Source organism: Acanthochromis polyacanthus, chromosome 17 (genome assembly GCF_021347895.1).
Source record: "Acanthochromis polyacanthus isolate Apoly-LR-REF ecotype Palm Island chromosome 17, KAUST_Apoly_ChrSc, whole genome shotgun sequence".
In the NCBI taxonomy this organism is placed as follows: Eukaryota; Metazoa; Chordata; class Actinopteri; family Pomacentridae; genus Acanthochromis; species Acanthochromis polyacanthus.
The window spans coordinates 15,582,921-15,596,366 of record NC_067129.1 but is presented as its reverse complement, the minus strand read 5'-3'; the positions used below and the strand labels follow the sequence as shown (position 1 = coordinate 15,596,366).

Sequence of the window (13,446 nt, the reverse complement as noted above, 5' to 3'; positions counted from 1 at the left end):
AACTTATCTGAGAATTGCCACAGATACAAAGAATTTCTAAAAACACAAAATTAACTAACTGAACAACTAAAGCATGATGCGATGTATAATGTCCCAAAAAGAACCAATGAACAAAAAATGAGTAATGAATTTGGTAGCACATAAAAATGATCTATCATGATGCATAAGCTTGACTTCAGACACAATTACTTCACTGCGTCATAAGTGACACAAGTGATTTTTGCATCACAGGTATGATGTACCGCACAACCTGAAATGTTCTCTTGCCCTATATACTGTTTTACAAGTTCTTGGGCACCAAATATGAGCAAGACTGCTCAGCAAAAAAACAATAATAGTCTTTTTAAAACTTTAATTTGATGCGTTCATCCTGTGCTTGCCATGATGAATCACCTCTCCAGCAGTGACTGCGTCCCTGCAAATTCTTGTTGATGGTCTGAGAAAATAGTGCAAGAAATTCAAGACTTTATTAGTATTTTTCAATCTCTCTCAGTTCTCCGTGAGGCGTTTTTACCTAGAGGCTCGAAACTTGGAACTGCTGCAAAATTTATTAGCACTCATGACAACATGACAAATCGCACAATTATCTGGTTCATCATGATGTTTATCATCATCAATCCTACGAGTGCAAAGTCATTTTAACACTGACCCCCATAAAGGAGCTTCAAATAGAAAATATTGATTTTTTTGTAATATAAAATCTTATGGATCTTCTCAGTTGTCCATATAATATAAAGAGAAACATGGCAGAAGCACCGTTCAGATTAAAACCTGCTTTGCAGATTTAGCCTTCTCAGCCGACTCCATAAACCTGGGAAACTTGTGTACTTTTAGAGATGCTTTATGCTAATCTAACTTCAGTTTCTAAAGAAAAAAATACTGACCAGAGATGCCAGTTGTTCTTCTTCACATTGGCTTTGACTGCACTAGTGGTAATTTAGACACATTTACTATGTCACAAAATAGAGTTAAAAACTTAAACGTAACAGAATTTAAATGAAAATGCTTTATTATGGAGTGCACTAAAAAAATGTCACCAGTCTCTGAACAGCAAAGAAAAAATTGGACCATCACATAAACGTCAACATAACCGATTAGCAGAACAAGTATTATGACTGCTTAGTGCTCGTCAGACAGGCTTCTCCATGCTGATACGGGGGGAAAAAAAACACTGAATCTGACAAATCCAGTAACATATTAGCTCTGTAATTTTCATAACATCCATTTTATCATATCATTTGCATTTATTGCAGGTACTGTAAGGGATGGCTCACACAAAGTAACAAATTTAGCACTTTAAAAGTTGGCCTTGTCACAGCTGCAAGACTTGGATTGTGAAATTAGAAGATTCCCAAATGCCCCACTGTGAAAAATAATCTGATAAAATGATTAGAATGTTGTCATATGAAGACACGCTGGGAATAGTGAGAGGAAAACACTTTTGGTTGCATGTTAATTTCAGCTTAATGAGTTCACGGCTGACCCCCTTTTCCTGGTGTTTCCATATGTTGGAGCACATCATGAGAAAAAAAAAACTGTCATAGGAATGACCAAAAAAAGTGAAGTGTACTGATAACAGTCTCAAAAACATGGATTGAGATGCCCAGGGTTTCATATGTAGCAAACGTTTAAAAAAAAAAAAAAAAAAAAAAACAATTGAGTCAACTTACAGGGTAGGAATTTCTGTATTATTCTTCTTCTTGAGAACCGGTTTCCACTCAAAACATGTATGGCTGATTTATTCAGATGTTACACTTTGACATCATGTAGCACAGAGCAGTTTCATAGTGTCTGAGCAGAGTCTCAGGTGAGCTGGTGTTCTCAAGCTGCAGTAAGCAGTGGAGGGGTGAGTGGTAATAGAAGTAAGGACTTCATAGATCTGCACGTTCTAAAGGACGCAGTGGTGTACAGCTACATCTACGCCATTTTAAAGCATGGAGGGATTATTTTCATAGAATAAATAAGTAAAGAAATATGCAACTTTGATACAGAGAGATTAGTTTCAGGGGTGAAATCACTGAACTGGGAGGCTTTAAAGGATGGCTGTCTTCTGTTTTGTGTAAAGCTCCCGTGCTGCATTAGTTTTATTACATGCTACACCGCTCCAGCAAACTTACTAAATTATACACAATGTACTGCACAAAACAGTGAGCTTCAGTTTTAAGATTAATTAAAAACTTTTTGTTTTTTTAACAATTTTATGAGAAATGCTGAGAGTATATAGTCCTGGCAAGACGATTAAAATCTAGATTATCCTGCAGATAAAACTCTGGACTTTCATGTAAACATTTAAACCTTTTTCGACAATAGTTGACAAGTGTTTGTGATGATTTAATATATTTGTGTACCTTATGAATTGGTGACTAAGCAGCAATGTATTTCCAGTATGACCAGTACATGCAAGTAATTCTGGAGACAGATGCAGAATATATATTGGTGTTAAATGCACACATACTGTGCCCACACCAGATAGTTGTTATTCTCGTTCTGCAATTAGTGGCAATGTGACATGCATGAATTTGCAAGGTTTAGCTTTATGAAATCATTTCCTGTAGCTGTATTTCTTTTGCTCCTTAAGCATCTATACCGCCCACCTTTTGTACAAATTCAAGGTGTGTTCGGCGGCTTCAGTGACTCATCCTCAGGTATCAGCTGTGCAGACTGCCTGTGGACGGTCCCACGCTGTCACTCTGTCCTTCCTCCTCCGCAGAGTCCTCGGAGCTGTTTGCCACTGCAGCACTGAGAGTATGGAGCTCCTCCAAAACACACAGGAGTCTCTCTGACAGAATACAGACAGGCCATTGGTCAGATCAGTCAAGCTTGTGTAAATATTAGGACTTAAAATAAAGTGTCTGGCGCATACAGAGTTCAGACGTTTCTTACCATCTGCAGGTAGTTGGACCTTTGCTCCTGTAGAGCAGCTCCTCTCTGAAGAATTCTGTTTCCGGGGAACAGCTGTTCTGTGAGCTCTTGTGTACTCTCTTATCAGTCCTCTCTCATCAGCAGTGACCTGGAACAGATTCAGGTCAAAGGACACAGAGACAAAAATTTCCACAACTGTGTTTTGCTTTAAAAAGTTTTACCTGCAGGAAGCTTTTGTCCATTTCCGTCTCCTTCAGTTGTTTTTTGAGGAGATCCCTCTTTTTGTTTTCACTCTCCAAACGTTGAGTTTCTTTCCTCTCATCCTGTTTTCTTGTAGCCTCTCTCTCAAACTGCCGCAAAGTCATAACTGCAAGAGACAATGCAGACAGATCAAAGCCACAGGGACATGCTGCTATATACTCTGTAAACATTTTCAATAATATTAGATCACAGTCTGCATTAAAGAAATTACTTCATCCCTCTATGTTAAGCTGCTGTGGGCTGAGGCAGCACGGAGCTAATCCTACTACCTGCTTTGGTGTGCTCTCTCCTGGCCGTATTGACTTGAACTGCCATCTCTCTCAGCTTCTCAGCATACTGGTCCTCAATCTCAGACACTCTTTCCTTCAGGGCTAAAACGGGAACAAAAAAAATGCACCAAATCTAAATACACACTCATCTCACACACTGAGAAACAGTGACTCTAATGCTGCATTTGTATGTACCTCAGGGGATATATGGGATTTCACTGCACCTGTTAGCAAATTTTCACAAACAGCATAACAGGCTGCAACACAGCAAGATGGCAAGAGCCTCGAGGTTGAGGAAAAACACTTCTATTTGATTTTCAAATGATAGCTCGTGGCAAACAGTTCTCAATCTTTTGTTTCAGACAGCGAGGTATAGCAATAAGACTTGGCATTTACAGGAAAATAAACTAAACCGGGTCAATTTGCTGTCTCTACCATTCAAGATGCTATAATCAATACCAACAACATGACAATGCATTAGAAAGAGGTGGCCAACGTGCTATTTCAACATTAACTCTGCCTGCACAGCATAATCTGATTTCAGACACAGGCCACAGCTGTTTACAGCTCTGAAACACAAGCTTGTTTGGTACATGGGCAGCACCAAATAGGAGACAGGCAGAAGTTGGCTACTACTTAGTGAAAATAGTGGAGCATTTAGGAGTGAAAGAGCAAGTTTCCCCTCAGGACACAACAAAGCACAGCTAAAGGAGAGAAACTATTGAACTTCCATAACCAAGTGAACACAAACATGACAACAATTACATATGACGAATCACTTGCATTGCTCGACAATGAATGGTAATGCTGCTCTGTAACTGCTGCATGAAACAGACACAGGCAGGGCTGGACAACAAGGCTACCAGCATTTAAGGGGACACATGTTGGGATGAACTAACAACTTCATTCTGCACCCAGCAGGCAAAAAAATAAATTAAAAAAAGTCAGCTAATAAGCTCATAATTTCTTTTAAAAAAAAATAGTTGAATGCCAAGATGAACATTAAAACGGATTTTTCCTCTTGCTTTAATTGTTCTTAATTATCTACTGGCCATTAGATAAAGAGTCTTTCCTAAAGGACCATCAATGTAAGTGACGGTTAAAAAAAATCAATAGTCTGAACCAGAGGAATGAAAACAATGAGCATGTACTGCTTCAGTGTACATAGAGGTACCTGACATTTATTCTAAGACTTTAATGTAGTGTTAAAGCTAAGCTTCCTAACTGACCAAGGTTAATGCCTAAACCAGCTGGGAAAATATTAATATAGAGATTCAGTGACTCACCCAACAATTATAGTCAAAGTCCTACTGAGGATGTCAGCAAATCCCTAGCTGGTCTGATGAAACTATCGGCACATGATTAGCAGACTGTTCACAAGTGTGAATACGAGCAGATGAAGGGTCTTTCTCACGCCTCACCCTGCTTGCTTTGCTCCTCCTGGCTGAGCAGCTCACGGCGTAGTTTCTCCAGACTGACATTTCGCTCCTCCAGCTGGCCCTGGATCTGCTGCAGGCTCTGCTCAGCCTTCTCTCTGTCAGCTACAGCCTGCTGGACCTCCACCAAGCTCTGCTGCAGCTCCTGCTGCTGCTGCCTGGCTTTACCTTCGTCTGTGGAGGATGTACAAAGTGAACAGGGACACAGGCACTGCCAAATCGGGAATGCACAATAAACACATAATGTGTCATAATAGGTGTTGTGATCTGTAAGTCTCACATTGTTCTTTCAGATTAGCCAGAGCTTTCTCGATCAGCTCTGGGGTTCTTTTGAGCTCTTGAGTAAGTCTGTCTCTCTCTTCGCACACCAAACTGTGCTCCATCTCAAGGTTTCTGATGCTGCAGGTCAACACAAACAAGATGGCAGAGCAAATAAACGTGCAGAAAGTGAAGCAGAGAGGTAGACAAGCATGTGAATGTTGTTTAACACAGTATGCCAAACAGCCTGAAAGTGGCTTTTTACATGACTTATATTCCCCCTGACAGTACATATAGTTGTCATTTTATTTTGATAACACTGTATACAAGAAAAATATCTGTATTCATATCATAACATTGACTTCAACTAGTATAATACTGAAACCTGAAACTGTACCTTTCAGCAGCCTGTTCTCCCTGCTTACAGGCCTGCTCAACTTTCTGTAGAGCTGCCCTCCTCATGAGCAAACCTGCAAAACAAAACCACAGGCATACTTTCTTTAAAAGACACACATTCTTCAAACTCGAGCACAACTGTTAGCCAACTAATCTCCAGTCTATACATACCTTGGATAGTCTCCACTCGTCTTTTTGCAAAAGTTAACCTCTGGGTGAAAGTGTTGAGCTTTGCTTTAGCTGCATCCACTTCTGCCACTTTGCTTTCAAATCCCTGATTGAACCTGTGATGAAACACTGGTAAGTGGTAGTGCTCGCTCTTTCTATTCCTCTAATTCACCAACTAAATTTGTCCTTAGTGTAAGTTCAAATGAATTTGTTTTACCTATGCACTGCCTCCGTCAAGGTTTTAAGTTCGCCCTCTGCTCTCTGGGTCTGTGACTTCAGATAAGCGTTTTCTTTATGAACCTTTGCCAAGTCCAGTTTCAATGTCTAGGAAGGAAAACACACTTCTATTTAGCACAGCGTCTCACTGTTTTTACTATGATGCTTAGTTTTGAGAAAATTTTCCCCAGCTGTTGTTCTTACAACCTCAACATCTCTTAAAACCTAGCAAAGTTTCATGTAGTCAGCATCATCTGCTCTGGTAAAAATGTACCAACGTTTGTCACTTCCCTAAGCGGACCCAAGTTTATTGTGCATCATCAAAATTTGAGACAGCCACGTAAATCACATGAGCTGCTCTGGTACTAACCTCCTTTTCCACTCTCTCCAGGTCCAGCTCAGCTATCCTGTCATGTAGGCTGTGCTGGAGCACACTAGCGCTGTGCTGCTCCTGCTGGAGCTGCTGCTCTGTTGATTTGACCTAAAACACACATAAACACAGTAGTGCACTTTAAACGGTTGAAAATGCCGGATTTGATTTTTCTACAGTATATTAACTGACTGGTCTCATACTTTTGAAAGAAGTTTATCCTTCTCTCGTCTTAGCTCGATGTCTTTTAAGCGAAGTTGGACGCATAACTTGAACACTTTCTCTCTCCAGAGCTGAAGCACTTGAAGGCCTTCAGAGCCATTCTTCACAAGTGGATCGGTCAAGCTCTATTCAAACACAAATATATAGTACAGACACACAGAGTTAAACAAATACTTTATATGAGCACAAATAATTATTTTGGTTTAAAAATTAACCTTGATGTTTTCTAAGGTCAATTAAATCTCTTCAAAATGATAAGTGTTTTCTCCCTCTCTTTCCAGAAGTGCAGAGTTGTGCAAAGATTTAAGTAAATCTTTGGATGAGAACAATGCAATAAGAGTACAGCTTTCAAATATAGCGCTGTGAATAGTTTTCTTCAATCAATCTCTCCTCACAGACAGGACAATAAAAAGAACATTTTCAGAGACACATTGTGAACGGTTATTCAAGGTAGCTGGTACGTTATTCAAAGCATCTTGGAGAACCTGTCACAGTTCTTTTAGTTACTTCTGTCCCCTCATGCAACTCCCTACTATCTCACTGATGTTGCGTTCAGTGCTCTGAGGGGAGGTTTACTGCACTGGAAGCATTCCTTCTGTTTGGATGTTTGGAGCACAGTCTAACTGTGCAGACAACAGTGGAAAGTAACATTTACCCAAGCATTGTACTGAAATACAATTTCAAAATATTTCACTTTTTCCATTGTATGCTACTTCATACTACTACTCCACAACATTTCAGGGGAATATTGTGCTTTCTTCTCCACTACATTTATCCAATAGCTTGAATTACTTGTGAGACTAACATTTTACACATTTTTAAAATAAAACCCATTGTTAATAATCACACCTGTGGTTTTCAACTTTTTCGTCTTCTGACGTCCTACAAAAACCAGTGTGCAGTCGAGGTCACCTTTCAGATGCCTAAGAGCTGTTGACAGCTCCACTAAATTGTAGTTTCTCACTCTAAATTTCTTCAATAGTTATATTTCAATAAATGTTCAGATCATCCAATATCTCATCAAAATGTAATTATTAGAAAAAGGTCAAAAACTGACAGACTTGTGCAAACCAGATTTATGTTTCTTCTTCTTTCCTTTCCCATTAATCATTTGACAAACAATGTAATTGATGTCCCTGTACATTAAACTGTGTATCAGTGAGTTCAAACTAGCTCCGCCGGCAACAGCTACAATAGTAATATGCTGCTGGGATGCTGATGCATCACTATTAACAATCGATTGTTGTGATATACAACAGTACATCAAGCAGAAGGACCACACCAGCACTTTCATTTAATACTTTAACTACATTTTGCTGGTAATACCTATGCATTTTTCTTAAACAATGACTTTCATGCACGACTGTTATTTGTAACTGAGTAATTTTACATTGCTGTATTGATATTTTTACTTGAGTACATTTTTGGAAATGTGTCCCTACACTAGCTATAAAATGTTTCGGAACTGCCCAGGACTTCTTTGATAACAACGGATGATGAATAAGACTCTAGAGAAAAGTGCTTAAAACTTTTGCACAGTGCTGTATATTGACATAGTGTCACAGAAAGGTTGGTATTAAGCAGTTTGCTTTAAAACACTGTCTCACAACAGCTGTGTAACCTCCAACAAAACATTGAAGAATACAAGTTGTTTACTATGACAAATTCCTATCTGAGATAACTGTCAAGTCTCTGCTAGGTTTTCCAGACTAAACAAAATGCATTCAAAAAGTAAGAAAACGGCATTCGAATGTGACAAATGTTTGTTATGTCACTGGCAGAGTCATTCTATATGTACACAACATGTAAATAAAGCACCCCAGGTGAAGTTCGGGCGCCTGAATTAATGAGCTTCGCCATCTTGCTTTATGCTGTTCCATTATCAGTCAGAAATCCCATGTGATATGCTTTGGAAAATGGTCATAGTAAGTGTGAGAATGAGGTAAATTCCATCTTCACACATTTTTTTCCCCCCCACATATTTTTAAGATCTGACTACACTTGAAAACTTTAAAGCCTATCATACAAGAATACATAGCTGCTTGGTCTGCATCAGACATCAGTGGCTTAGCCTGCTAGAAGCAGTGCTACTGTTCGTTATGTGTTATCATTGTATGTGACGACAAAACACTCACCTTCTTCACCATTTTCTCTTCCTGGAGGGCAAGTATTTCATTTATAGAGTTAAACCTGACTGTCAGAAGCTCTGCGGTCGTCTGAAGAACTGCTTTCTCTTTGTTCAGTCTCTATAAAATGTACAAGATTAAAATTAAATTTACACAGAATGGGGTGAGTACCTATAATATACACATTAATTTAGGAATACATTAATTATTTACGTAACAGCTCTTCCTTCGGTCTACCAAAAAGAACATTTAATGGTCTCGCACAATTATTATACAGGAGTTTCATTATAATCAATACTGTTTATATCATCTCCACCTCAACAACTTCATTTAATCGTTCCTTCTCTCCCTTCTCCGGGGCAAGCTGGCCGATGTAATTTCTGAGGCTGTGCAGTGTTGCAGATTGTGTCTCAAAAGCTTGTCCCATTTGGCTGAAAAATAAACAACATCCCCACAAAAAAAATAAAAAATCTGTGAATCTGACTACAAAGTGCTTTAGATGCTTAGCTCTCTTCAATTTTAGATTGAATGTGGCACCTTAAATGCTCTTTCAGCCCATCTCTCTCAGTACATGCCTCCTTCAGATTGCTTTTTAGCTGCAGCACCTCTGAGGTCATTGACTGAAGTCTGTCCTGTAGTTCCCTGTTTGTATTTCTTGCTTCACCCAACTCTGCACACTGGGATGCATTCAACCGTTGCAGCTGAAAGTGAACAGAGGTAAACAATGGAAACTTTACAGCATGCACAAATAATGATGTAACACCTTATTGATCCCAAGGAGACACTTTCACTTCACTTGCGTCACTCCTCAGCAAGGTCAGAGTGAACAGTCTGACCTCAGTGTTCTTGTGAGGAATACTTCTGCAGAGTGGATGCCTGCTGACGTGAGTTTTCATATGTAGGGCCTTGAGGTAACTGGAGGTCACCCAAATCTGTATGTACAAGGTCTATGAAGGTTTAAATAGATATTGTACCTCCGTGTCCTGCTTCTTCTGCATTTCCTCCAGTTGTTCTAACAGTCTGAGTGTCTGCTGTCTGTGCTCCTCTTCAGCCTGCAGCTTGGACATTTCAGCCTTTAAAGCAAGCTCCTGGGATTCCTCTTTGCTCCTCTCCACACCTCTCCTCAGTTTCGTAATTTCCTCACCAGAGTCTGCTTTGAGTCTTTCAAGCTGCAAGGAACAGAAATATTAAACATAGAAGAATCTTCATCTGTGAAATTAATCATCGTGAAACTTTTGAAATTAAAAGGTGACTAATAGTTATTTCTAAGACCACAACACTGTACAAGAAACATCAGACTACAAACTGCCAAAATGAGCTACAACACGCCAGGAAGTCTCAGGTGATTGTCTACATGAGTGTCAAAATGAAATGTTTTCTCAGTAAACATCATTACCTGTGAGCTTATTTCCTTTTTCTGTGCACTGCTGAGATTGAGCTCCTCTCTGATTTGGCTGAGTTCAGTCTTAGTCTTTGTCAGCTCTTCATGCACTGCTTCCAATTCATGGCTGTTTCTGTTGTACAAAGGTGATGCCACGTTAAGCTCATTCAAAATGATATACTGCTAGCCTCTGAAATATCAAATTTCACGGAGAACCAAACCATAAAATGAATCTACTGAAAAACAGCATGAGTAAATCTCCCACCTCTTCAGAGAAGTGTCTGTCTCTCTCATCTCGTCCCTGTATCTTCCTGCAGTCTCCTTCAGAGCCTCTACCTGTCCCTTCAATCTCTCAGCTTCAGCCTTGTACTTTTCTGCCTCCAGCCGCCAATCTGACTCCCATTTGGACCACTGTTCACCTCTCTCTATAGATCTGCATTTGAGAAGGAAGAGCTGGTAATACGCCCAAAATGCCACCCAACTGAGCAGAAGGTAATAGTATTTCCGACTAGGGCGGAACAATCAATTTATTTCAAACTGAAGTCGCAATCTGAAGCAATGCAATTAGCAAATCGCAAAGGCTGCAATTTAGGATGTTTGTTACGCACCATGTTTGACCCAGGATTTATACTGTCGTGTAATGGTTGCACAAATTGATGCTGTGCTCCTTGAGTGACTGTCATGCATTTTATGTTATCTCACATTGTAATGCTCCATAACTTTTCGAACCTATTACACTGTAAATATTAAACTGAAGCTTGAATTCTTTTTATGAAATACAGCAACAACAAAAAAATCGCAATGTATGGCAGAAAAGTCCAGCCCTATTTCTGACCACATTAAACAAACTGTGGTGTTACCTTGCCCTGATGTCTGACAGGTGATCTGCAGAGATCCCGCTCCTTATGGTGCCTCCTTGTAGCATCAAGATCCTCTGATTTTCCCTCTTCAGTTCCAAGATTTCCTGTTGGGCCTGAGTGATGGCCAGCCATGGATTGGCAGGAGCGGGATCGACTGAGGATACTGATGTTACACCTGAGTTTACCCAGCAGATGGGTGGCGTTGCTGCAGGGATTTGAACGCCTCTGTGTGCTGCAGAAGACTGGACACTTGATGCAAAATGCGAGGGGGGGACAAGGTCCTCCTGGAAAGTCCCTACGTGGCACAAAATAATATTTATGTGTGCACGGATTAGCTAGTCAAGCTAGGTGCTGATATAAGGTCCTTGATACTCGTAATTGGGTTTCTCACGCTGAGTTTTCAAGAAAGTTAAACACGACAACTTGTTCCTACTGAATTACAGCCTCTACTTCTGGTTATTTATTAGTTAGCATAAGAGCAGATAAATACAAACCAGCTAAGTAAGTGTGCTAAGTTGACTTAAATAAAAAGCTAAGTTAGCTAGTCAACATTTACTTGAAGTTACGAGCAAACGTCAAACAACAATGCAGCTTACTTGGAACCGCTGGTGAGGTGAAGTCGGTCGGTGCTACGAGCCTTTCTTTTCCCAAGGTAAGTCTCTCCATGCTCAAGAAAAGATTACAGGTAGTCACACACTAACACTAAACAGTTCGAAGTCGTTCATTTTAGTGTTTAATCTCCCGCGAGTCCCTTCAGTCTTCGTTGCCTTAGTTACGAACTACAACGCTAACTTCCGCTGCCCTCAGTCTGAGCTACTTTCCGCTTGCTAACACTTAATGTTCAAACTACACTTCGGTTAAAATACAAATATTAGCAGCATTCCGGTAAATATATATATGTGTTCATGAACTTTCACTAAATGAAATGGTTATCAAACTCAAGTGGCAACAGCGCGGTGCATGACGGGTAAGTGGAAGGAAACTGACAAACATTGAGTTATTATTTACCCTATTTTTGGTCTTGCAGGTGGTTCTTTCTATGCTGCCTTCAGATATCGCCTGAATCGCAGTACTGCATTGCTCCTATGTATATACACTGGAGTGCAGCGTTTACCAGGGGCAGACAAGGACCAACACACAAACTGCGTATCAGCTTTCCTGATAGACTAAATTCAGGGAAATAAAGATTGTTTTGTCGATCTGTGGGTGATCGTGCGAGTTCCACTGACAGACTGTATTCTGTGAAAGGAGATCTGTGATTTTTCTGGGTGGGGGTCTCAGCTACTGACATGAAACAGAAACTGGTTCTGATTGGGAAGTCAAAGTGGAGGAAGCAAAATAATTTTACACATGTGACCATCTGTCCTTTGATGGAGGAACCTCAGTTCTGATAAAACAGGAGACTTATAGGAGATATATATATTATTTAATAGCCTATATCATAGATTAATTGTGCATGTATAATTAATCATTGTGATTTGCCTTTTAATTCTACCGAAGCTGGTTCCATGAGCCATTTTTCTTAAGGTGTTATTGAAACACTATTGAGACAGTTAGTGGGAAAAGGAGTTAAATGTAAAAGCACTTAATGAAGAATAACCTTAAACACTGCCATTTCTTCGTTGCCTGGGACTCCCCCACCTTCAGAACACCCAGGGGTGTCTGACAACCAGACCGTTTCTGCATAATATCTCCAGCCTTGCAGAAAAGGGCGCACAGTGCAGGTTCACAAGAGCAGATCTGAATGCTAATTGGTGATAATATGGTTATGTAACACGGTTTTGGGAGGGTTGGAGGGCATCTATAAATGTGTTACCTGCTACTGTGAAATGATCAGTATATTAATAATTTACATGAGACGTTTAGAAACTTTGCCAGATTTCCGCATACTTACTGTCCTCCATCTGCAGTGATGCACATTCTGCACACACAGCATTTGTGCTTTAAATCCATAAACTGAAACGCATGTGGCTCTCTTCTAGTAACTTGCTCAATCTATTGCTATCTAGTCAACATTTGTTGGGCTGTTTTCACTGTAGCCACTGTATTTCATATGTCCTGGTGTGTTATTTTCCTCTGGTATCTTCAGCAGCCATTTGTGTTTGCTCTTACCTGCAGTATATTCTATTCTCTATTGCTGCTATGACCCACTTTCCCCCTGGGGTTCATTAAAGTTTCATCTAATCTAATCTATTTGTGGTGTATTCAAGGAACAAAGAGACATTTTACTTTGCTTCATTTACATAAATGATCACATATAGATACAAGGTGACAATACATGAAAATCAGCTGATGCATATCTACCTAAACCAAACAACAAAATCACGCAGTACACTGCCAAGATAGACAAAGGCTGAGAATACAGCATGATAGACTGTGGATCTTGTATAACAGCCTTAATGTAGTGAAGTAGTTGTTTGAGGAGCTCGGTGAGAGTGCTGTGCATTATTTGGACATGCTGTATTATGTTCTTTTAGCACATGGCAGGCACTGCAATAAGCAGAGGGATGGAAAAAGGCGGGGGGAGACCATCGGGAATCCAGTAAACAAAGACAATACTGACCCTTATAAAAAACCAGGTCAGCAGTAGGATGCGGCTTTTTTCTTTGGAGGATGTATAA

At 39.9% G+C, this 13,446-nt stretch overlaps 1 protein-coding gene across 4 annotated transcripts; it reads right to left on the bottom strand.

Moving 5' to 3' along the window:
• Positions 1-991: 991 nt before the first annotated feature.
• On the bottom strand, positions 992-11,792 carry cchcr1 (coiled-coil alpha-helical rod protein 1). 4 transcript variants are annotated; one of them, XM_022188341.2, is made up of 19 exons: positions 11,422-11,791; positions 10,826-11,120; positions 10,231-10,398; positions 9,981-10,098; positions 9,559-9,753; positions 9,122-9,285; positions 8,901-9,015; positions 8,594-8,704; positions 6,440-6,583; positions 6,237-6,347; positions 5,868-5,974; positions 5,654-5,766; positions 5,484-5,556; positions 5,109-5,227; positions 4,814-5,002; positions 3,393-3,494; positions 3,084-3,229; positions 2,884-3,010; positions 992-2,779 (listed from the first exon to the last, which is right to left on the bottom strand). In XM_022188341.2, exons 1-19 carry the CDS (start codon positions 11,489-11,491, stop codon positions 2,649-2,651), a joined length of 2,598 nt encoding a protein of 865 aa, XP_022044033.2. In that variant the 5' UTR covers positions 11,492-11,791; the 3' UTR covers positions 992-2,648. The 4 variants fall into 4 exon arrangements, with proteins under 4 accessions (XP_022044033.2, XP_051793695.1, XP_051793696.1 ...); XM_051937735.1 differs by lacking the exon at positions 10,231-10,398 and having other exon boundaries at positions 11,422-11,792; XM_051937736.1 differs by lacking the exons at positions 8,594-8,704; positions 8,901-9,015; positions 9,122-9,285.
• Positions 11,793-13,446: the final 1,654 nt, after the last annotated feature.